This window comes from Carettochelys insculpta, chromosome 1 (assembly GCF_033958435.1).
Source record: "Carettochelys insculpta isolate YL-2023 chromosome 1, ASM3395843v1, whole genome shotgun sequence".
In the NCBI taxonomy this organism is placed as follows: domain Eukaryota; kingdom Metazoa; phylum Chordata; order Testudines; family Carettochelyidae; genus Carettochelys; species Carettochelys insculpta.
Window position 1 is genome coordinate 327,957,096 of NC_134137.1, and position 23,562 is coordinate 327,980,657.

A 23,562-nucleotide genomic window follows, 5' to 3' on the forward strand; every position below is an offset into this window, starting at 1 on the left:
GAGGTTTGGACTGAGACGAGTCCATTGACCGTGGGTGCATATTTGTAGTATGCCCTGACTTAGACTGAGAAGTCTACAGGGAACTACTATTGTGTCCAATATGGCAATAAACCTGGCCGACGTGCCTTCGCACCTTACTAGACTCTGTGGTCATTGGGGGTTCTCCTCGGGTCTGCTGTGTCAGCTATCTGCAGAGCTGGGGCAGCACACAGAGGGAACACACGCACGCAGCCGAGTGATACATTGGAGAGAGCAGAGCACCACACTGGTGGCAACTCTGACAACAGCTGAATCGTACATTGATTACCCTGCAAGAAGCACACTGGTGTAAAGGGCATGGCCAACCCCCTGTCCCAACAGTTTCACAGCTAAGCCAGAGCTGCTGTTGGCATTTACAGTAAGAGAGCTGCAGGCCAAGAACATCAGAATGGCCACAATTCAGAAACGCCCCCTTCTACAGAAATGCTTTTTTCTTCACAAATTGCCAGATGATGTAGCATCAAAATAATTTTTTAGCTCCCTTAATTTCACTTATGGTATTAATTGCCAACACAAGCTATCATCATCATTCCAGTATTCACGTTATTTGGTGACAGAACTGGACACATGGGTCCCTCACAGGCAGCTGTCAATGGCATGATGTAAATTCAGTAACAGCAATGCTTGATGCTAATCAGGATAATGGTGGGACCAACGGCCTCCCTGAAAACCCTGAATACTTCACCTTTAGCTGAACTGATCATTGCTAGTCTGGAGAATGAATGTTAAGGTCACTCAAATTTCAGTCATCTACATGTCAGCTACCGCCAAGCCATCTGCCAAGCCAGCTGTTTCTGAAATATGTAACATTTGCTTATACAAAGCTCTTTTTTTCTGAAGGTTCTTCTGTTTTTCTTTCCACTTCTCTCAATATATTTCCCCAGCTTGATTGCCCAGATGTATGTTCTCCCTGTCAGCCTCATCGTCCTTATACCTCACAAAGAAACAAGCAAAGCCGTTCTTGGATTATAAGTATTTCTCACAAATTTAAACTCAGCAAGAAGAAGAGAATTTTATGAGGTGAGAAAAGTAAGTGAGGTAAAATGTTTGCCCTCTAAATCAGAAGAAAGCTTGACAAACGCTCACACACCCTTAAGAGACACCGTCATGGGACACCAAGTGTTGCTGAACTAAGCCCTAATAGGCAGAGGCTGTTATAATGAGTTTTGTACAGCATCATGAGACCCTATTCTTAACTGGACTCTACAGGCACTGCTGCAGTACGAACAAGTAACCATAACAAATATAATGATAATGGTTTAATTCCTGTCAGGTGTCATCCTTGGGATTATAAACAAAATATTTAGCTGTTTAGTGATCTGGGTGAAATTAGCTTGGTTGTTTTCAGTCCAGATGCAAGTGATCAGCAGCCACATCAGAAACACTGGCATTCTATTGGCAGTCGCTGTAGGTACACGAACTGAATAAACAAAGAGATTGGTCATTGAAGCAAATTGGAAGAGCAGTGGAGAGAAGCCAGGACTATGACTACTGTACCTGTTTGTGAATAGAGGAGATCAATTTGGACACTTTTCACAAGCCCTATTTTTTGTAAATATTCTTGCAACAGTTTCATTTCCTCTTGGAAGCAAGAGCTGAATCATTACCAGCTTCTTATTTTAATAATCAGTTATTTAGATGAAATTCTGTGATAATTTGCCATTTGCAACTTGGAAAAGAAAGATGGTAATTATAAACAACCGCCTCTCTGTAAATATATTTAAGTGGGTTCCAGGTTACAAAGAATTGATTAAAAGTTATTAGCAGTCTAAACAGTATAAAGCAGTCTTTACTTATTAGATCATAGTAACAGAGAGAAAGCCGTGTTAGTCTGTATACTATCAAAACAAAAATGGAGTCAAGTAGCACTTTAAAGACTAACAAAATACTTCATTAGTTGGTGAGCTTTCATGGGACAGACCCACTCCTTCAGACCATAGCCGTATCAGAACAGACTCAATATTTAAGGCACAGAGAACCAAAAAAGTAATCAAGGTTGACAAATCAGAAAAAAAATTATCAAGGTGAGCAAATCAGAGAGCAGAGGGGCAGAGAGTTGTGGGGAGAGTCAAGAATTAGATTAATCCAAGTATGCAAAAGAGTCTGCGTTCTTTTAAAAGTCAGTGTTTTAATGAAGAGGAATTTTCACAGCAGTCTGCAAAGAGAGGCTTCTGGACTCTCTTTTATATTCAAATTCGACACATTAACATGTGGTTTGAACCAAGATGTGAATTTTCTGGGTCATGATAGGGGCTCTTTTGCATATTTGGCTTAATCTAATTTTTGACTCTCCTCTCCCCCACTTCTGCCCCTTTGCTCTCTGATTTGCTCACCTTGATAATATTTTTTTCTGATTTGTCAACCTTGATTACCTTTTTGGTTCTCTGTGCCTTAAATATTGAGTCTGTTCTGGTACGGCTATGGTCTGAAGAACTGGGTCTGTCGCATGAAAGCTCACTGCCTAATAAATTATTTTGTTAGTCTTTCAAGTGCTACTTGACTCCTTTGTTGTTTTATTAGGTCATGAATTTCTTATGTGATACAAGTTCAGAGATTTTTAATTAACTGAAATGAGCAGAACTATAAAAATATTCTGTGCTCATTGATTATTATAAATGGAACGCTATAATGGACATTTTCTATATTTATTCTACATAGCACACAATTACACTCCTTTCAAATGTTCGTTAGATCACATTTTTAAATATCTTACTTGTTAGCAACCAAACGCATCACAGTCCAGTCTTTTGGAAACATCTCAGGTCGTATGAGTATTCGAAACACAGTAAAAATTTGCAGAAGGAAATCCTAGGGAAGGAAGAGCAGAAAACTAAATTTAGCTTTTCATTTTAAACAAAGGAAAAATGAATTCCAAAAATATTATCATAAGCATGATGAATGCAATTACAAAACAAACAAAAGTATATACTATGACACTTGTTCCCAGGAGCACTCCTTTCCACAGTTTTTTTTTTTTTTGCTTCCCAAGAAAACATCTATAGATTATTAACTTGCTTTTCCTAAAAACATGCAAAATGATTTAATGTCATCCAAGTGACAGTGACATACAGAAGGGAGACCTCTCAAAGATGTTCCAAGTTCCCCTCATATGCATTGCCACAAATGTGTTCCTGAAAGCTGCTTGCAAGCCAAAGCAACATTTCTTGAGTATTACAGAGATCTTAATGGCTCCATGACCATGTCTGGTTTTCATCATTCCTAAAATATGTTAAGCACATGGTCACTTTGCAGCAGGTCAGAAAGAAAGAGGACAGAACTGGATAATAGTGATGACTACAGCAGAGAATTCTAACCCCTGCTATCTTGCTTTAGGCAGGTCAGTTAACCTCTCTGCCTCATTCTTCTCATTTGCTATTGTTTGTAAACTGTTTTGAGGATACATAGCACTATTTATGACCTCAGTGTTACCACCTCTGGAATAATTTCAATCAGTGAAATAGGTGAAATGACAAAATTAAAACACACATTGCCACAGCAGAGTGTCTTTCAAATCTTTAGGGGTAAAACTTCTCCTGGACAGGGTATTATTTCCAATGGCCCATTCTTATTTTGTCTGACACAGTCTGTATTTTTCTGGGAAGCAAAGTGAGCACCATATCATGAAAAATGTAACGTGAGGAATATTATTAGCGGAACAGAATCAGTGCAGTATGTGACCTTGAAGGAACAGGATTTGATTATGCCTAACTCAACTGCACTGAATTAGTTGAATTAGTGAATTGGATGCAGATACAAGTTAAGGATGTCCAATAGTTCTGAATGCCTATATGTAGCCTCCAAACACAATATTTACCGAATCGTAGGTGACAGACATTGCCTCATGTGGAGATGGTTCCTGAAAAAAGTATTCCTGTGAAGGGATTTATTTGTGTGTATTTGTTATGTAAGAATAAACGCACACAAATCACATATCAGAAATGACAATATACAAAAACCCGTAGGAGAGCACGTCTATCTCCCAGGCCACACAGTAGCAGACTTAAAAGTAGCTATCCTACAGCAAAGAAATTTCAGGACCAGACTCCAAAGAGAAATTTCTGAGCTACAATTCATCTGCAAATTCGACGCCCTCAGCTCCGGCTTAAACAAAGACTGCGAATGGCTGGCTAAATACAGAAGCAGCTTCCCCTCCCTTGGTGTTCACACCTCCAGATCAACTGCTGGTAGTAAGCCTCACCCTTGCTGACTGAGCTAACCTTGTTATCCCCACTCTTGCTCCGGCTTATTTATACCTGGCCCTGCAGATTTCCAAGACCAGCATCTGATGAAGTGAGTCTGTGCTCACGAAAGCTCATGCTCAAAACTTTTCTGTTAATCTGTAAGGTGCCACAGGACCCTTTGTTGCTGTTACATACTTTTTGTAACCATTTAATTTCAGTTTTCTTTCTTAAAATGCATTCTGCTCTTCAGAGCAGGAATGTCACAAGCCTCCTTTTTCTTTTCAAAATCAAGACTTTATTAGCAACATGAAAACACACAGGCTGTGGCCACACTAGCACCTCCTTTTGGAATATACTAATGAGGTGCTGCATAAATATACAGCACCACATTAGCATAATGGTGGCCACACATGCTATGAAAGTGCCAGTTTCAAAACGCACACTGCCTGTGTAGCCGGGGGCCTTTTGAAATGGCCCCCTGATTTTGAAAGCCCCTTCTTCCCATTTAGTTTTGGGCCACAAGGGGTGGCATGCTTTTTGAAACTGGAACTTTCAAAGCAAGCATGACTTTCATTATGCTAATGAGGTGCTGCATATTCATGGAGGCACCTCATTAGCATATTCTGATGTGCCACATTACTATAGCCCCTGCAAAAGGAGGGGCTGGTGTAGCCACAGCCATAGGGGCTACATCTACACCGGCAGGTTCTTTTAAAAGATTTTTTCCAAAGAAGGGAGCTCTTTCGAAAGATCTCACGGAGTGTCTACACACAAAGTATTCTTCTGAAAGTGAATCAAAAGAATGCAGTGCTCATCTCTGAAGTGTTCTTCCACTCCAGGGCCCTTCTTTTGAAAGAGCAGACCTCATGACACCTGATTTTTCTATTCCTGGCCTGTTCTTTTGAATGAGCGGGTTTGTGTGTGTGCCCTCTTTCCAAAAAGCAGATCACTCTTTTGATCCACTTTTTTGCGTGTGGACACGCCCTTTTGAAAGAAGTCCTTTCAAAAAGATCTCTGTAGTGTAGACATAGCCATACGGTGTCATATCTTACAATGCACTGAACATGTTAAAGGGGGAGTTATCCAGTGTTTTGAGATCACACATTGTTTGCGATTTAGATATGAGTCATTCACTGTTGGCCTTTTAGATGTTTGCTGTTTACCAAAAGTAATCAGGAGGGTTTTTCTTTGTTTGTTTTTTAAATTTTGCAGTTATAGCATTAGGAGCCACCAAGAAGTCCCCTGAGCTAGGTGAACTGCACCAGATAATTGTTTACTAAATTGCGTAATTTTAACAGAAAAAAAACGAGAATATAGTAAAAAAATACATTTGAGGTGCCCAAAACGAGAGGCTGTATGTTGTAATTTTATAACAATGCAATCATTTTGTTCTTTTCAGTCATGCACAAAGTGTGTGTGTATGCAAAAATAACAGCATTTGTATACAAAATGAAAATACAAAATAACTGCACTTCTCTAAAAACACAACTGTAAACATCTGAAGAGCTTTAATACTGTAATAATACATAAATATAAAGCCATAATCATTCAAAGCTAAAAGAGGGACAAAGGTGAAACAAGAGGAGAGAAACATTTTCCAAAACTCAGCTTCTTACAATATTTGTTAATAGACTAAAATGTCTTCAAGGGAGCAGACCAAACTCTAGATAATATTTTGTATTCTTCTTGGGTTGGGGCATAATACATTTACACAAGGATCTAATCAATACAGTTTTGTAGGCAAATGGACAGATACTCACTCTGTTGGTTACTGTTCATTTATTGATATGTTACTGTCTAGGGCATTAGTTAGCTAGAATCCATCCATATATCAGCACTGCTCCTCCCTAAGCGCTCAGTGCCAAGCAGTTTACATATGACCACTTTAAAATAAACTCTAATGCATTTTTTGTCAGAATTATGCCTCCAGGAAACACAGGACAGAATTTTATGAAGGAACTGCTTATTTCTGCTTATTGGTCCCTGTATTCCAAAACCCTCATGAGATATTACTAACAGGTACTATTCACTGCAAATCAATTTCATTATCTAGAACATCAGATATACTTGCTTTTCCATAAGCTATTGTCTCACACAGCTGTACCAGCCCCAGTGAACACACTGTAATGTTTCAGGAACAGATTTTAACATTTAAAAAGCATTTTCAGCTAGCAATATAGCTGCAGTAACATTTCTTTGGTTGGAATATAGTTATAATTAACGTCTCACATGCCTCAGATTATAACTGATAGCACAGGAATAGTTTCTTCTTATTCTGTGCTCTAGGCAACCAAACACTGTCTCTTAATAATCTTAACTGTAATTTACATAAATGCTTCGATATTTTACTGCAAGATTCAAGCTACTTCCCAAATGTGACATTTTGTGCTATTTCATCCAGCAGCAGCATTTTTTGTGCAATCAAATGGTGAATATGAGTACTATTGTGTTGCAATTCAAGACGCTGGTTTTTGAAATAGTGAAGGTCATTTGTTAATTTCTTCTACAAGTGCCCTTGAGCTTTTGCAGAAACAGTCTTCCTTACATGGTAAAAACCTCTCCAAAGTAGGGAGGCACAGACTGCAAAGCCTACAGGCTAAGAAGGCTAAGCTGGCTTTAAACCACTTTTACACCTGTATAACTCTGTGCTGCTCCAGCGGGCAGAGCAGTGGTTCCCAAACTCAGGAGGTACATGTCATTGCACGTGTGGAGGTGGTGGTGGAGTTCAGGGGTGTGTGAGGCCATGAGAAAAAATAATGTTAATATCAAATTAACCTGAAATACTATGCTTTTAGCTGCATTTATGCATCTCTTCTGCAAGCAGAGATCAGAAGGGTTAATCTGTTCCAAATAATATTAAAAAAAAAAAAAGAGTGGTTAGATTTAAACTTTTTTGGCATTATTCATAGACAAAGAGCACTTTGCAGCATCCCTGCATGCCCATAAAAGAAAAAAAGAGAATTATTTTTAACAAAGGGCCAGCCAAAGTGTGTAAAGCTAGCTTCTTTGTATCACAGACATTGCTATGAACACCAATGTTCTCTGCCTTTCAATTGTTTTCCTGAAAAATCAATCTCATCCTTTTCAAATCCCATGTTCTGCTCAGTTTGCTGATACTCATTGGCAGGACAAGGTTTGTGTTACATATTATTTCTTCCAGCAGAATATAAAAATTCTATTATTTTAAAATAGCAATTATAGGCCTATAGAAGTTCGCTGTCTCTGTCTTCATGTGTGTGATGCTTCTACAACTGTTTAAATTAAACATGCATATTCATTAAATTTGGCACCCAAGCTCATGTGCCAAAAAAATACTACTGTTAATTCTTTCTATATATATATTGGTCTTGCTAAGTACAGAATTTTTGAAGAAAATGTTAACAGTATTCAATGCCTGTGAGTTGAGAGGCTGAAGTTTTCCTGATATAGTGAAGGCCCAAAGATTTTTTCTTCTCTTTTGCAGAATTCTCTGTGATAAGGAAAAAAAAGTATAATGAAGAGTATATCAAGACTGACTTCACCATCACTGGAAGAAAAAAAAAAGGGGCTTGATCTCCCTCAGTGCGTCATATGCCAGGCAGTTCTCTGCAGTGATACCATGAAACCAGGATGTCTGGAGCAACATTTGAAGATAAACCACAAGGCACTGAGAAACAAGCCAAAAGAGTTTTTTGCTGCCAAACTTAAATACATGAAACGCATGAAGCTGGACGCTACCAGAGCTTTTCATCCGGAGATGGCCAAACTGGAGGAAGCATCTTCTGAGCTGTCACTAATCATTGCCAAAGCAAAGAAAGCTCACGTGACTGGAGAGAGACTTGTGAAACTGTGATTGTTGAGTGCTCAGAATACTGTGCTTGGTGTCAAAAGCCAGAAAAAAGTTTTCAGAAATTTTGTTCTCTGACAACACAGTGAAGCATTGCACTGATGAACTTGCAGAGGAAGTAAAAAGACAAGTCTTGGAAAAAATAAAAGCATCGTTTGTTGCAATTCAATTCAATGATCCCACTGATGAAGCTCAATGCTGTCAGTTGCTTACCTAGTCTCAATTTGTGGACGATAGAGCTGTGAAAGAAGGCTTCTGACATTTTGGCAACAGTTTCTGACTTTTTTCAAGAAAATGGTCTTTCTTGGGAAAAGCTACTCGGAATTTGCACTGCCCCAATGATCCTTAGCTCTCACTCTGGATTTGTGTGATTTGGTCAAAGAAAAGAATCCAGCCATATATGGAACTCATTCTGTCATCCACAAACAAGCCTTGGCTGCTAAGATCCTTTCTGATGACCTGTATAATTCACTGAATTTGGAAATCAAAGTTCTCAATTTTTTTTGAAGAGGAGCACTTCAATGCAAGGCTTTTTGCAGCTCTTTGTGCAGATTTTGGCGCTGATCATAAAGATCTCGTTTCACATTGAAGTCCACTGGCTCTCAAAAGGAAATATGCTGAGCTGACTCTATTAGCTCAATCATGAAGTGGAACTTTTTCTTCCAGGTTGGAAAAATAAGAACTGTATGGTGCTTTCACAGACGAAACATTTCAGCTATTACTCCCGTACCTTGTGGATGTTTTGAGGCTACCAATAATCTTACTTTCAAGCTGCAAAGAAGAAACACAAGCATCATTGCCCACCATCTTGCAGTCAGAGATTTCATGAAGAAAATTCAGCTTTGGAAGCACTGACTTCAAGCTGGAAACTTTTCATCTTTCCCACATATCAACGAGGTCCTAGCCAAAAAGTAAGATCTCGATCATCATTAACTAGATCAAAAGAACAAAATTATGTCTCATATGAAATGTCTTGCTGAGGAGTTCATGCACTATTTTCCAGGTGCCACCTTAGATAATCCTGTTTGGAAATTGGTTAGAAATCCATTCAACATTGATGTGGATTTGTTGCTGGACCCTTTGCAACAACAAGCCATCGAAAGGAGGCGTGATTCAAGTGCAAAGGGTAATTTCGAAACCAGGAGTCAGAAGGAGTTTGGGGTAAAATACCTCCCCCATTTTCCACAGAGCTGAGAAGAAGCACTGCCTCTGAGAATTCCCTTTTGTACTACTTATCTTTGCAAAGCTGGTTTTTCAACTCTCCTATTGTATTAAAAACAAAACAGCACAATTGGCTGTAAGCAGAAAGTAACTTTCATCCTTCAAACCTAGAAGTTTTGAACTTATGAGGGAAAAACATCATCATCCATCTCACTAAATTAATTTGATTCAAAATGCTTTTATTTGCTTAAATTTCTGCTTTATCTTCAAAGGTAAATGACTGGAAAGAAGTCATTCAGTTAACTGTTAGCTACTGCTATGTTGCCATCTCATTCTGTTTACTGCAGTTTAGTCAAGTTTTATTTAGTTTTAACATGGTTTGAATGTGAAGTGTTTTTGTTATATAAGAACAACGAAGTCCTGTGGCACCTTATAGACTAACAGATTTTTGGGAGCGAAAGCTTTCGTGGGCAAAGACCCACTTTGTCAGATGCATTTAGTCTACATGACACTGACAAAGTGGGTCTTGGACCACGAAAGCTTATGCTCCCAAAAAATCTGTCAGTCCATAAGGTGCCACAGGACTTCTTATCATTTTTGTGAGTACAGACTAATGCAGCTATCCCTCTGATTTTGTTATATACTACATTATAAATGTTGATTAAAATACATACAGACATTTTTGTTCATTTGGAAATTTTCAATAAAATAATATTTAATGTTCTATGCATACTTTTTAATTTTCCCCATATGCACCAGATACTTGGGTAAAATAATTATGAGGTAATTGGTCATGATTGATAATATAAATACGAGTGCAATGGGTTATATTTATTTCAATCAAGAATGGGGTGGGGGAGAAGACATGAGGATTTGGTGAAAAGCAAAAGGAGGGCATCATGCCAAAAAGTTTGGGAACCACTGGGCTAAGTTTTGGCTATCCTATAGACTACAATGCTAAATCCTGCATCCCTACCTCTTGTGTGCCACTCCTTCCCCCAGTTTACTCGCTGTGCTTGGGCTGGTGCTGGGGTACTTGGAAGGCAGTCTGAGGACTGCACTGGGGAGAATTCTCCCCAGCCTGCAGTTGGGACTTTTAAGACCACTTTGTACCTCTCCAGCCCTTTTACTCAGTGCGTGAGGGACCAGAGCATGGATGAAGATCTCAGCCACAGTCTGCAAAATTACTATCCTGCCCAACTTCAAATCTCTCGTCACCATTCTGTCACTTTGTCCATGGAAAACTGTGAGTGACAAAGGTTAGGTACATGGCTAGCAGGGACTTTTGACATTTATCTTTTACTTCAATACTGAAATTAAAAAGAGAAGAAAGCAAAAACTATCTAACCGTGCACATAGCTGGTTTTGTGCGTTCTCATACTACCTATTCCTATCCCTCTGCCTCTTTCCAGCTCATCCCTAGTTTTTGTAATTCCTACTGTTCCATTTTGTTTTAAATTAGATTTGATCTCTTTGGGGCAGAGAACGTCCCTCCCCAATCGTACTTGGAACTTGTTACCATGAAATATATACATCTTAAAAGTTACATAAAATTAGTGGCCCTCCTCCTTGTTTCCCCGCATCCCGTACCTCAAAATGAGAAATAAAGTAGTAGTTCTACAACTATAAAATCATAGTGAAAGGTACACAAAAAGACAAACAAACAATCTTAATTCTATGTACAGTAACTCCTTGTTTAATGTTGTAGTTATGTTCTTGAAAAATGCTACTTTAAGCAAAATGATATTAAGCAAACCCAATTTTTCCATAAAAATTAGTGTAAAGGGGGTGTTGCTAGATTCCAAGGAAGATTTTATTTATTTGTGTGTGTGTGTGTGTGTGTGTGTATACATACATACACTCACATATATATATATGCACATGCACAGTATAAGTCCATTTTTAAGTAAAATGTAAGACTGTACTCAGCAATGTTGATCGTGAATCTTGGTTGAGGTGGTGAAGTCAGAGGATGGAAGAGAGTGGGAAGAGAGTGGGACATTTCCCAGGAAATGCCTGGCTGCTACATGCTGAATTAGCATTCAGCTGAGGGCTCAAGGGCTAACACTCTTGTTGTTAATGTAGCTTCACACTCTCCTAGGCAGCAAGGACTGACACGTGAGAGAAGAAACAGCAGATGCACGGCTACAAACACTTCCCTGAGCTAAATGAGTGCAATGATGAAGCCATGGTTACCTGCTGGAACACAATATTCATTCCTTTGGATGGTGCATGCACAGGCACTGACTTTCCAAAGGGAACAGCATGACAGCAATACAAAGAATGAAATATGCTAATATAAATAATTTCTAAAATCCCATGCTGACTAGGCTTTCAAATCACCTTCAAAACACACACTGCTCTAGTACCTGGTCAAGGTCTCAATGAGCTGGTACTGGAAAGCAATCAACTGACGTTGAGTATCAGGGATTTCTCAGCCAAGGCACCCATTTCTCACAAAATATCTGAATGACTGTATAAGCCCCCTGCTGTTACAGAGAACTAGGCTCAACATAACTCACAGGCATCTTGTGCAATAAGCCACCATAAGCTAGAAGTGATGACACCACATAGCAATCAAGAATTTAGCTCTGCTTAGGCAGACAAAATCATCTCCACAGCTGCAGTGCTGCTAACAAGGATACCTTTGTTTGGATACCTGTGTAAGCAAATTTTTTGTGAGTTGCTTTGCTGATACGTAAAAATTATGAGTTCTTTCCTGTTAGGGAAATTGTTAAGCCTACTGCAAGTTATTTTGAGCTTTGTGCTTTGTCTGGAGAAACCTATAAAGAGTATAGTTTAGTGATGTAAGATGTTAACAGTAAGCATCAGTCTTATCAGTAATATATTCACCAAATAAGAGGGCTGAAACTGCGTCTCACAGCATCCACCCACCACCACCTTAGTACCTGCATCTGTGTTGTGATGTCTTCAATGGTTAAGAGATCCAATTTTAAGCACTATTTCCATCTCTAGTTTAATCATCATGTGCGCTTTGGAGAAGCCTAGGAAAAGTTTAGAAATTCCACAAACAAGAAGACAACGACAATCTCACCAGCAGCTAGGAGGCAGGTTGGCCACTGGATGGATACCTGCTGCTACCACACACCACCACCTCAGACTTTGGGTAGCCACATTCTGAGGTGCTATACATGATTGCCATTTTAGATGTATGCTTTGTACTCAGTGAAAACAAGGACTTGGGGATAGAAGCACTCTTGTGTGCCCCAATCATTTAACAGACATAGGGACTGTGCTGCCCAATGATTCTGCCTGTAAAACAGGTAAAATAGTTACCACATCTTTGAGGTCGGATAACGTTGGCTACCCGCAACACAGCAAATAAATGTCATCAGGTAACGGATGACTTTACTTTTTAAATCCTGATCTTATGTTGGTGGTGTCCTTTAGAAAACAGCATACAACACTGATAGGCAAAAATGACAAAACACTGTGACTTTTTCATATGCCAACCCTATATTTCAGGGATTGGCAAACTTTGTTTCCCAGACCATACAGGTAAGCTGCGGGTGCACTGGCTGTTCTGTTTACCTCGAGCATCTGAAAGTCTGGAGCCCTGATGTTGACAGTGCTTGCAGTTCCTCATTCCTGGCCAACCAGAGTGGTGGAAAGTGGCAGTCAGCACATCCCTCAGCCCACAGTGCTTCCCCTAGCCCCCACTGTCTGAGAACAGCAAGTCACAGCTGCTAGGAGCTAGGGGGCTCCATGCCTGCTGACACCCAAGCTAAATAAAATGTCTCATCATATTTGTGGCTTTCCCTGACAGGCTGGGAGGTAGCATTGTTTTGCTGACGTGTTGCTAAGCTGTCCCCCAGTCTTTGATGATTTGCTTTTTTACCCCCCCCCCCCACAAATAAAATCATCTTATGAACGAGTATATTAATTACATTAATTACCATCTTGGACTAATTACAGACACGACAGCAGGTGAAATTTTTAATTAAATCGAGAAAAGAAATTCAGGTTACTGATCACAGAACATATCTCAGTAAAAGAAAGTAATGTCCTTCAGAACTTAATTCATGCCAGACACGGTCTCTCAACATCATCTGTTCTGCAAACATAACATGGAACAGAAAAAATGTTATCCAAGCATCCCTAACGGAACAAAATACATTTTGATTAACTTCAGTCTGACTGTGGACTATACAAAGGATACCAATGCTTTCTTACAAGCAGCTGCACCACAGTTGGAAGGACATCAAGCAGTATTTTACTGATCATGGCCATTAAAGACCATATAGTACCTTTCACAAGAATGGGATGCATATCTTTCAAGGACCCTGCATTATCTGGGACTTTCTGCATCTGTCCTACAGTCCTGCACTGACACTGCAAACTCCCTGGCAGGCTAATGTCCCTTAACAAAGGACAGGAGGTTCATGGGAGTGGGCCTGGGATCCTGAAGCCCTTGGCCCAGCTACTGGCATTTGACTTCCCTCTGCCCAGAACATCCTAGGAGATGAAGTCTCCCACAAAAGGAAACCAAGCAGTAGTAGAATAGTGTTGAATGCATGCACAATGCCACCACCACTACTACTCTTTTATGCCTTCTCTTTTGTTCCTTCCCCACCTGTCAGTCTCTGCACAAGGCCCTGTTGAAAAACTGTTGGTTCATCAGGGGACACTGACATGCACCATTGAAAAGGGGAGGCAATTACTAGAACCCTGTGAGGATACTAAATTGGTATCCACATCCCTGTCAGCAAAAATTGATCCACTTATATCAGTGGATTTGCTGGGCTCTAACCGTGTCCTGTCCCTGGGAATGGATACCTTTCACCTCTGGTAAAGCAGACAGAGTAATGCACTATGTGCGTTACACTCTTCACACACCCACATTGCTGAACAGAACGAGGAACAGAATACCACTGTTATCTCCTGGACGACTGTAATTGAATATTGGTGTGTAAGTATTCTACAAAGCGTTCTCTTCTTCCCATGCTTCAGAAACAAGACACAAAGCCATCTATTTTGTGCATCAAAATTTTCAAAGCATTTACTCCTTCTGATCTTTCATTTTATTGTAAATAACGGTTTTCCACCTAATACGTTCTTTAGTTCAGAGTCATTATTTAGTTTCATTGTTATATTGGCTATTTGCACAGTTGTACATTTAAAAACATGGTAAAACCTTGATGTGACTCATATTTCACAGGGAGATGTCGCCCATTTTGATTGTTTCTGCCCCTCTTTTTAGAGCCTGGGGGTTGAGCAGTATGAAGGCATGTTAGCAATGATGTTTAAGGAAGTCCAACTATTATAGCACTGGGGAGTAACTATGGCACACAGGAACAGTAAGCTGTTTCACAATTTACTAGGTTAGGTAAGATATTATAAACGAAATTACCAGTCAATAGCTATATGGAAAATTTACTGAATTCTCTGGCTGTTATTCCCCATTATAGCATATTTGCCATTTCAGTACAGTACTGAAGTCCTCCAAGTAGGAATAAACATGAGTTCCAAGGCCCACCAGTCACATTCCAGCTGCAGAGAGTGTAGGTGGTCAAGAATTTACAGACTATGTGACATACCTGCACCTTTCTGTGCTTTGCCTAATCCAGCCCATGGAATGGTACAGGAACTGCAACGCACCCTATATAGGAGCTTTAATCAGCTGGACTGATTGTGGACTCCATACCCTCTGCTTGCCACAGATTTGTGCTCCTCACCAGTTCCACATTGCCCAGAATGAAGGCATTTAGGGTGTGGCAAATAAGCCCACAATCAGTCCAACTGAAAAAAGGGTTGCAGTTCCTGTTCCATTCCATGGACTCGATTAGGCAAAACAGAAAGGTGCAGGTATGCCCCATACTCTGTTCGTAAATTCTGTCCTCGGGTTGATAGTATTCTTTTGATGCTCCAACACAGAGTCATAAAATGTATCCTTCTCAGGATGGAATTTGAGTGTTGCTGCATAAGCACTACTGATCTTCACAGAGCCTATGGGTGTCTGAAGTTTCAGTTAGAGGCTGTGCTCTGACTTCCCAATGGGTGTTTTTAGGAGGCTTACCTATTGCTTTCTCACAGCAAATCTACCATTGGGCGGACAATTTTCTTTGCTCTTCTTCCCTTGCCAAATGAAGGCATAACTGACCTTTGGGACACAACTAGTATCTGTAAGTCTTCTTTCTTGGAGCGCTGCAAAGCCAACACTGAGTTTGCACAGCTCACAATCTATCAGAGCAGACTTCTGTGTACTGCTTGTGTACCGTAGGTTGTCACTGTTTGTCAGTCTCAGAAAGGTGCTTGTAGGGCATTTATTCTCACCAGAGAACATTCAAAAACCAGTTTTAAGAGGACAGGAGGCTCCACAAGATCCTTCAATCACCCTAATTACAAACCATCTAGAAGTAGCACAAAGTTCAGCTAACTAACTAAAAGAGCATGGAAAATCTCAAAATTTACCACTACAAAATGGTAGTGTACCAAGCCTGCATAAATCTCAGCACTCATGTATGGTGGGGAAACAACTTTATGCCCATTGGAGGAAAAGGTTAAATAGTTTTCCCCTACATTGTTTATGGTGCATATTCAATGCCAAAGATCAAGGTAAAGTCATCACCACAGAGGCTCTCTAAAGGGAAAATCATTAACTGTCCAGGGAGCAGGGGGAGGAGGAAAAGGCTTTTGCCCAGCTTCATGGTGGTGACTGACCAATGGAATGCTGTGGTTCCTCCCACCATAGAAGGTGACCCATGGCACCGTCCTCTGTGCCAATCAAATGAGAGCTTATAACCCATTAAATAGTTTCCCACTACACTGTGTATAGTGCATATTCAATGCCAAACATCAAGATAAAGTCATCACCTCAGAGGCTCTTTAAAGGGAAAATCGACAAAGTGCGACAGCCCCTTTCAAGTAAAGATCACTGTGCTGGCTGGGCCATCTGAGCAGGTAGGAAGATGGATGCATACCCAAGAACATGCTCTGTGGAAAGCTATTAGAGGGAACAAGCTTCACTCCAAGCTTCACTATAAAGATACATGCAAGAGAGCTATGAAGGAACTGGTTCTGACCAGTGAGAAATCTTGGCAAGTGATGCAACAAGCAGCCCCATCATCTCCATCAGGGTATCAAAGTCGATGACAAGAGCTGGCTCTTATAGCTTAAAGAGAAAAGGGACCATCGGAGCAAGGAGTTCCCTACCAAGATACATACATTTCCAATAACTGTCAAAGATCATGCAAATCTCAGATTGGACTACTCAGCCACAAGACACTGCAAACCAGCTATAATTTAGGCTGTAATTCCTAACATCTCTCAGACGAAAGGATGTCAGTAATATTCTGTCCTTACTCAGCTATCCGGTTTACTAAAGTCTTTGTGTGACAAGGAGCAGGGGTGAATATTACCCTCTATGAACTGCTATCCTCCAATACACTTTCCATTGTGTTCAAAGAGACTATAAATGGCAACAATGATTGTTCTCTTTTATCAAAATTAAAAACAGAAATAACTAAGGCATCCTACCAATAATATAACAGCTTATATTAAAATACTCTAAATGTAAGAAACATGCTAATCTCCCTGTCCATGTGACTGAAGTTAGCCATTGTACTAGAAGATGTTCAGATAATATTTGCTCATTCTGAAGGGTCCTGGCACTTTAAAGTTTCTAGTGAACAGTGTCAGGGATGTACAGAGTTTCATGAGCTGCAGGAGAGGTTTGTTCTTTCTGAATCTGTTACTCGTGTGGGTGTTCTCTTTAAGCTGCCAGTCTGCTACTGCATCACGTCTTACCAATTAAACTAACTGGAAGGAAAAATCCAAGAGAAGTTTTCATATTTGTTATTTGGACTCTGATTATACTGTCCTTGTGATGGGATCAGAGAATTAAAAAAGGGCTGTAACACAATAGTTCGCTCTTCCCCATTTCTACCAGCCTATGGAGCTATTACTTGTCACCACTGTGCCTGGGAAGCAGATTATATTTAAACATCAACACATCCCTTCACTGACACAGGTGAGTTCCTGAACAGGCACATAAAAATAGTAGAGAACATTTAATGGCATAAAGCTGAAGATTTATTACTTACTCTCAGCTCATCCTTTGTGTTGAATCTATCAAGAAGTTGCTGGTAATGTCTGTCTGTCATTTGTCGTAATAGTGACAGGAGACAGGAAACAAACTCCCCCTGATGCAAAGCAAAAGAAGAAATGTTATGCATCAAGCCCAAAATATAGACAACATCAATGAAAAAAGACAGTTACCTTTTTGGTGATTAGTGTTGCTCATTTCTATTCCACGTTAGGTGTGTGTGCACTCACCACATGAAGACGTGCTGGAAGTTTTTCCCTCTGCAGTACTTAGAGTGATTCTGGCAAGCTGTGGAGTGGCATCCTCATGGCACAGTATAAGGTACATTGCTCGCTCCTCTCACCCTCAAGTTCTCTCTTGCCAGAAATTCCCAAGAGTGGGGAAGAAGAGCAGGTTGGGGAATGAACATGAGCAATATATCTCAAAGAACACCAGTTATGGAACAGGTAACTATCTTTTCTTCAAGTGATTGCTCATGTCCACTCCACATGAGGTGACACCAAGCAGTATACCAAAGAGGCAGGTAGGAGTTAATAGCTATGCTCACTGCAGTGCTGCTTTGCTGAACTCAGCATTATCTCTGCCTTGCTGAGTGATGCCAGAGCAAGATGTAAATGTGTGGCCAAAAGACTAAATCACAGCTCTACAGATGTCCTCGATTGGCATGTGCACACCAGGAAGGCTTCCAAAGATGTGGGAGCCCTGGCTGAGTCTGCCTGGACAATCTAAGGTTGAGGGACATATGCCAACTCATAGTACTTTGGTATGAACAAGGTGATCCAGTTGGAAAGCCACTGCATGGAGACCAGCAGCCTCTTGGAATCCTTATTCTTTGGCATTGCCCCATCAGGGCTCACTCTAAGTTGCAAGCCTTGCAGCCATGTAGCTGCCTAAAAAGCCGCTCACAAGCCGCGTCTACACTAGCCCCAACCCACGACCCTGCACCCATGGCATCCAGCCAGCCCCCCAAGCGACCACAGGGCACCCCGCCCCTCAAGGGGACCCAGAGCTCCCAGCCTGCCAGTCAGCGGGGCCCTTCCTGGACGGAGGCCGAGATCCAGGACCTGCTGGGGCTCTGGGGCAAAGAGGAGGTGCTCCAGGTAATGGGGAGCAAGAGGCGGAACGCGGATGCGTTCACTCGGCTGGCCGAGGCCCTGGCTGCCCGGGGTCATCCTGCCCGCACTCCTGACCACATCAGGAGTAAGGTAAAGGAGCCGCAGCAGGGTTACACCCGGGCCCAGGACACGGCCAGACAATCTGGGGCTGCCCCTGCCGCTTGCCCCTTTTACAGGGAGCTCAGGGCCATCCTGGGCCCCCAGTACACCTCCTCCCCCCGAGCCACCCTTGACACCTCGGGCGACGAGCCCCAGCAGGCCCCGGAGACGGAGTCCGCCCCGGAGGCTAGCCCTGCACCCCAGAGGCCCCCCCAGGAGCCCACCTCTGGGACACTGGAGGAGGAGGAGGAGTCCTCCAGTGACGGGGGGCTCCAAATTGCCCTCCCCTTCCACAGCTCCAGCAGGGTGTCCACCCGATGGGTGTCCCCCGACCATGGGAGCGGACCGTCAGGTATGTACCCCCCTGGTGCACACCCCCGGGGTTAAGGGGGCGGGGACAAGAGACATGACCAGGGCCCTCCACACACCCAGATGACCATGGCCCTGAGGACAGCAGTGGCATGTCCCTCAGAAGAGTCCATCAGCCCCTGCCCCCCAGCAGGATAGCGCCATGCCCCATCCCTGGGAATGGGGGGAGTGGAACCTAGGGTCCCCGGGGGGGGGGTTAGGGTTAGGGTTAGGTCTCTGCCTCCAGCCGGCGGCACAGGCCCGAATTTCTGAACACCTGGGCGTCATGGGTGCTGCCAGGCCAGCCAACATAAATGTCCAAGAGGCAGCCCTGGCTGTTCACCAAGGCCTGGAGGACCACCGAATGGTATCCCTTCCTATTGAGGAAGCGTCCTCCGCTGTGCTCCCGGTTACGGATGAGGATATGGGTCCCATCCAGAGCCCCAGAGCAATTTGGGAAGCCCAGGCTGGCAAACCCCGTGATGGCAGCATCCAGGTCCCCACGCTGCACGAGCCTGTGGAGGAGCAGGGCATTGATTGCGCAGACGACCTGCAGGGGAAGGACATGAGAGAGCACCGGTGAGCACCTAACTCCTAACGGCCTCATGTAGGGAGGACAAGGAAGATGCCCGTGAAGCAATTTCTCCCCCTTTCTCCTGCTGGAGCAGGTGCTGCCTCACTGGGGCCTCCTGAGATGGAGTCAGGTCTCTCTCAGGGATTTGCATCTATTCAGTAGGGTGTGCTCCCATGGCTGACAGTAGTAGTATAGTAGGCATCCTTCAGTTTGCATAGACTATGGATCGTGACCTTCAAAGTTTCAATTGAGGACTTCATTTACAGCGTCTATTGTGACTATGAAGACCCACACGGGAGTGACAGTCATTGCTGCATCTCTTGCAGATATAGTGGGTGTCTGGCAAGTCCTTATTGTGCTTTCTGTGCGCTCGCTTCTCCTCTACTAGCTGTCTGATCTTCATCTTGCCCTTCTGAAGGCCCTTGTGTAACCCCTGCCTCCATCTGCCACGGTCGTCTGCTTCTTCCTCCCAGTTGTCCAGCTCGATGTCTACCTCTCTGAGGTCTCTCTTGAAGACATCTTTGTAGCGCAACTGGGGGTGTCTGGGGGGTCTTTTGCCAGAGGCTAGCTCACCATACAGGATGTCTTTTGGAATCCTTCCATCATTCATCCTGTGCACGTGGCCAAGCCAGCGGAGCCGACGCTGCCTGAGGAGGGCGTGCATGGTTGGGATTCCAGCTTGCTTGAGGACGGCGGTGTTGGTCACTCTGTCCTTCCATGATGTTCCAAGGATGCGCCTGAGGCAGCGCAAGTGGACGACGTTCAGCCTCTTTTCCTGGCGGGCACACAGCGTCCAAGTCTCGCTGCCATAAAGGAGGGTGCTGAGGATGCAGGCTCTGTAGACTTGCATTTTGGTGTGAGTGTACAGCTTGTTGTTATTCCACACTCTCTTGCTGAGTCTGGACAGAGTTGTGGCCGCTTTTCCGATCCTCCTATTTAGCTCAGTGTCCAACGACAGGGTGTCAGTGATGGTGGACCCGAGGTAAACGAACTCATGGACGACCTCTAACGTATAGTTGTCAGTGCTGATTGATGGGGATTCAGCAACATCCTGACCGAGTACGTTTGTCTTCTTTAGGCTGATGGCAAGCCCAAAGTCCTTGCACGCTTTGGAGAACTGATCCAGCAGTTTTTGAAGCTGGTCTTCTGTGTGAGACACTACAGCAGCATCGTCTGCGAACAGCATGTCTCTGATGAGGACTTCCTGCACCTAAGACTTAGCTTTCAGCCTCGCAAGGTTAAACAGTTTCCCATCAGATCTTGTGTGCAGCAAGATGCCCTCTGTTGAAGATCCAAAGGTGTGCTTCAGGAGGAGTGCGAAGAAGATCCCGAACAATGTCGGAGCAAGCACGCATCCTTGTTTGACGCCTCTCCTGATTCTGAAAGCATCCGATAATGCGCCGTCATATTGGATGGTTCCTCTCATGTCTTCGTGGAACGACTGGATCATCTTGAGTAACCGTGGAGGACAGCCTATCTTGTGGAGCAGTTTGAACAGACCATCCCTGCGGACCAAGTCAAAGGCCTTGGTCAGGTCGATGAAGGCTATGTAGCGTGGCTTTCTCTGCTCCCTGAACTTCTCCTGCAGCTGCCTTAGAGAGAAGACCATGTCAATGGTAGACCTCTCTGTGCGGAATCCACACTGGGATTCGGGGTACACCCTCTCAGCAATCTTCTGGAGTCTGCCAAGGATGACGCGAGCGAACAGTTTACCAGTGACGCTTAGGAGGGAGATTCCACGGTAGTTGTTGCAATCGCTTCTGTCTCCTTTGTTCTTATACAACGTTACAATGTTAGCGTCGCGCATATCCTGTGGAACCTCACCCTCTTTCCAGCACAGGCACAGTACCTCATATAAAGGTTCCAGGAGTGTGTCTGTGGCACACTTGATTACCTCTGGTGGTACACCATCCTGGCCAGGGGCCTTTCCAGCTGCAGTGCTGTCGATGGCTCTCTTCAGTTCATCCACAGTCGGTTCTTGATCCAGTTCGTCCATTACGGGTAGGAGCTCGACGGCATCGAGGGCTGCGTCAACCACAACGTTCTCGCGTGAGTACAGCTCGGAGTAGTGCTCAACCCAGCGCTCCATCTGTTTGGCTTTGTCAGCGATGACTTCACCAGATTTGGATTTCAGAGGTGCCATCTTGTTCTGGGTGGGTCCTAATGCCTTCCTCATACCCTCGTACATTCCTCTGAGATTACCAAAGTTGGCACAGGTCTGGATGCTGCTGCATAGCTGGAGCCAGTGGTTGTTGGCACAGCGCCTGGCTGTCTGCTGTACTGTTCTTCTGGCATCTCTAAGTGCTTGCTGGGTACTCTGGCTCGGTGAGCGTTTGTACTCCAGGAGTGCACCGCGCTTCTTTTCAATGACTGGAATCATCTCATCGGTGTTAGCTTCGAACCAGTGGTTCGTGTTTCCAGCTGCTAGCGTATCTGCACTGCTGGTGTAGTGGTATCATGCAAGATTCCCATTCTTGGGACCTGGGTTTGATTCCTGGACAGTGCATGAGTTTTTTGGAAGAAGAGCTAGAAAAAAACATGGATGACAAACACTGTGAGAACCCCAAAACCAAGCAGACAATCTGTGAAAGTTGAGTGAATCCCCATAGGTTCCAGGGAAACCTGGGAAAAAGCCTCTTGCCCTTTGGCCACCCTTGAAGGTACGTCATGGGCAAGGCAGCACTGTCAGCAATGGTGTCTATCCTGGCAGCACGAGTCACACGGAGTCCTGCCTTTTACGTCCATAGCTAGGTGAACAAAAGGGCACACATGGAGTCTGTGTCCCAGTATCTGAAGCGTGAAGGCTTTGTACCAGGAGGCTCTGGCAGGATCGTGCCTTGGGAGGGGACCAGGTTGCTGGGACAGAGACACCCAGAAAGGGCTCAACATATGCTACCGGCATCAGGAAAGCTAAAATGTCTTGTGCTGCCTGAAAGCCCTCTGGGGTAGTCAGCACATCCACATGCTGCAGGACTTCATTGCTACTGAGAGTCACTGAAGCGGGATGGGGACGGATGAACCCCTCCAATGGAGTTGGTCCCTGACTCCCAGTCACAGGTGTCGAGTCACCTGTCATAAATCTTGTTGTCTTCTTGACCTCCCCTTGCCCTTAGGGGAGGTTGACGAGGGTTCCTTCACTGGGTCTTTGCCTTCCGGACTAGAGATGGTGTGAGGGAATGGCGCCATCCTGACAGTGGCACCAGCAGAGCACTGCACCAAAATTACAGCACTTGAGGCTGAGTCCAGCCTGGTCTTCAGAGCTGGGTTTAGTGCCAGCTCCATTAAGAATGGCATTAGGCAAACGTCCACTTCTTTCTTCATTCGAGACTTGAAATATTTGCAAATATGGCACTTCTCACTAATATGCTCCTTGCCTGAACCCCTCAGGTGGCTGTAGTGCGGGTGGCTAAAAGGCACAGAACACTTGCACTCCAGACATGGATTGAAGCTTGGGGGTCAGGGTATGGCCCTTCCTTAGGCTACATCCTGTACAGGACATTACCACCTTATAAACAACTCACTAACAAATCACTGAGAGAACGGTATATTCTTGCAGAAAGAGTCAAACCTGGCCAGAGCACAGCAGTTCCATTGCATCTGTACTGGTGGCAAGAAGAAACTGAGGGTGGGGAAGCAAATGATGCCCTTTATACTGTGCTATGCGGGCACCACACCAAGGGTGGCTAGAGTCATTTTTTTTACAGTTGCTGCGAAGGGAAAATCTTCCAGCACCACTGCTTGTGGCAAGCACATGCACACCTAATGTGGAATTGACAAGGGTGATCATGTTATGAAAGCATTTAAAACAAATTATTTGTCTAAAGAAAATGAGAAATGAAATCTGGAACAATTTTCAAAGATATTTCTGGATATGTTATGTAGTATTTTCTTATGAATAAAAACAGGGCTATAAGCCTTTAAAATGTCATACATTTTACCTATGGATTTGCTTCCCTCTTACATTTGTTTTCCAGATGCAATTTCCTCCACATGAATTAGTTCAAAAGCAACTAAAACAATACAAGCATGATGCAAAAAAAGTAATCTGTACAAGTATGTTTACTTAAGCATCATTTCCCTTGCATCTAAATTTATGAAGATGGTTTGCACTGCAAAAATTCCAGACTCTTCCTGTCAATTTGCCTTTGAAAGAA

General features: G+C 43.3%; 1 protein-coding gene and 1 non-coding gene across 5 annotated transcripts in view; one reads left to right on the forward strand and one right to left on the reverse strand.

The window, feature by feature from the left end:
* The window catches only part of DOCK4 (dedicator of cytokinesis 4), a 381,443-nt gene that overhangs the window by 85,675 nt on the left and 272,206 nt on the right, over nt 1–23,562 (reverse strand). For all 4 annotated transcript variants that reach the window (XR_012648259.1, XM_075014636.1, XM_075014626.1 and 1 more), the window contains 2 exons: nt 17,271–17,369; nt 2,753–2,847 (listed from right to left, as the gene is read on the reverse strand). Coding sequence is in view for 3 of the 4 variants with exons in the window: in XM_075014636.1 (XP_074870737.1) it covers nt 2,753–2,847; nt 17,271–17,369 (194 nt within the window). In the remaining variant the exon portion in view is untranslated. The remainder of the gene's footprint in view (nt 1–2,752; nt 2,848–17,270; nt 17,370–23,562) is intronic.
* TRNAG-CCC (transfer RNA glycine (anticodon CCC)) lies at nt 21,844–21,914 on the forward strand. Its single transcript has one exon. It is a non-coding gene; the product is annotated as a tRNA-Gly (tRNA).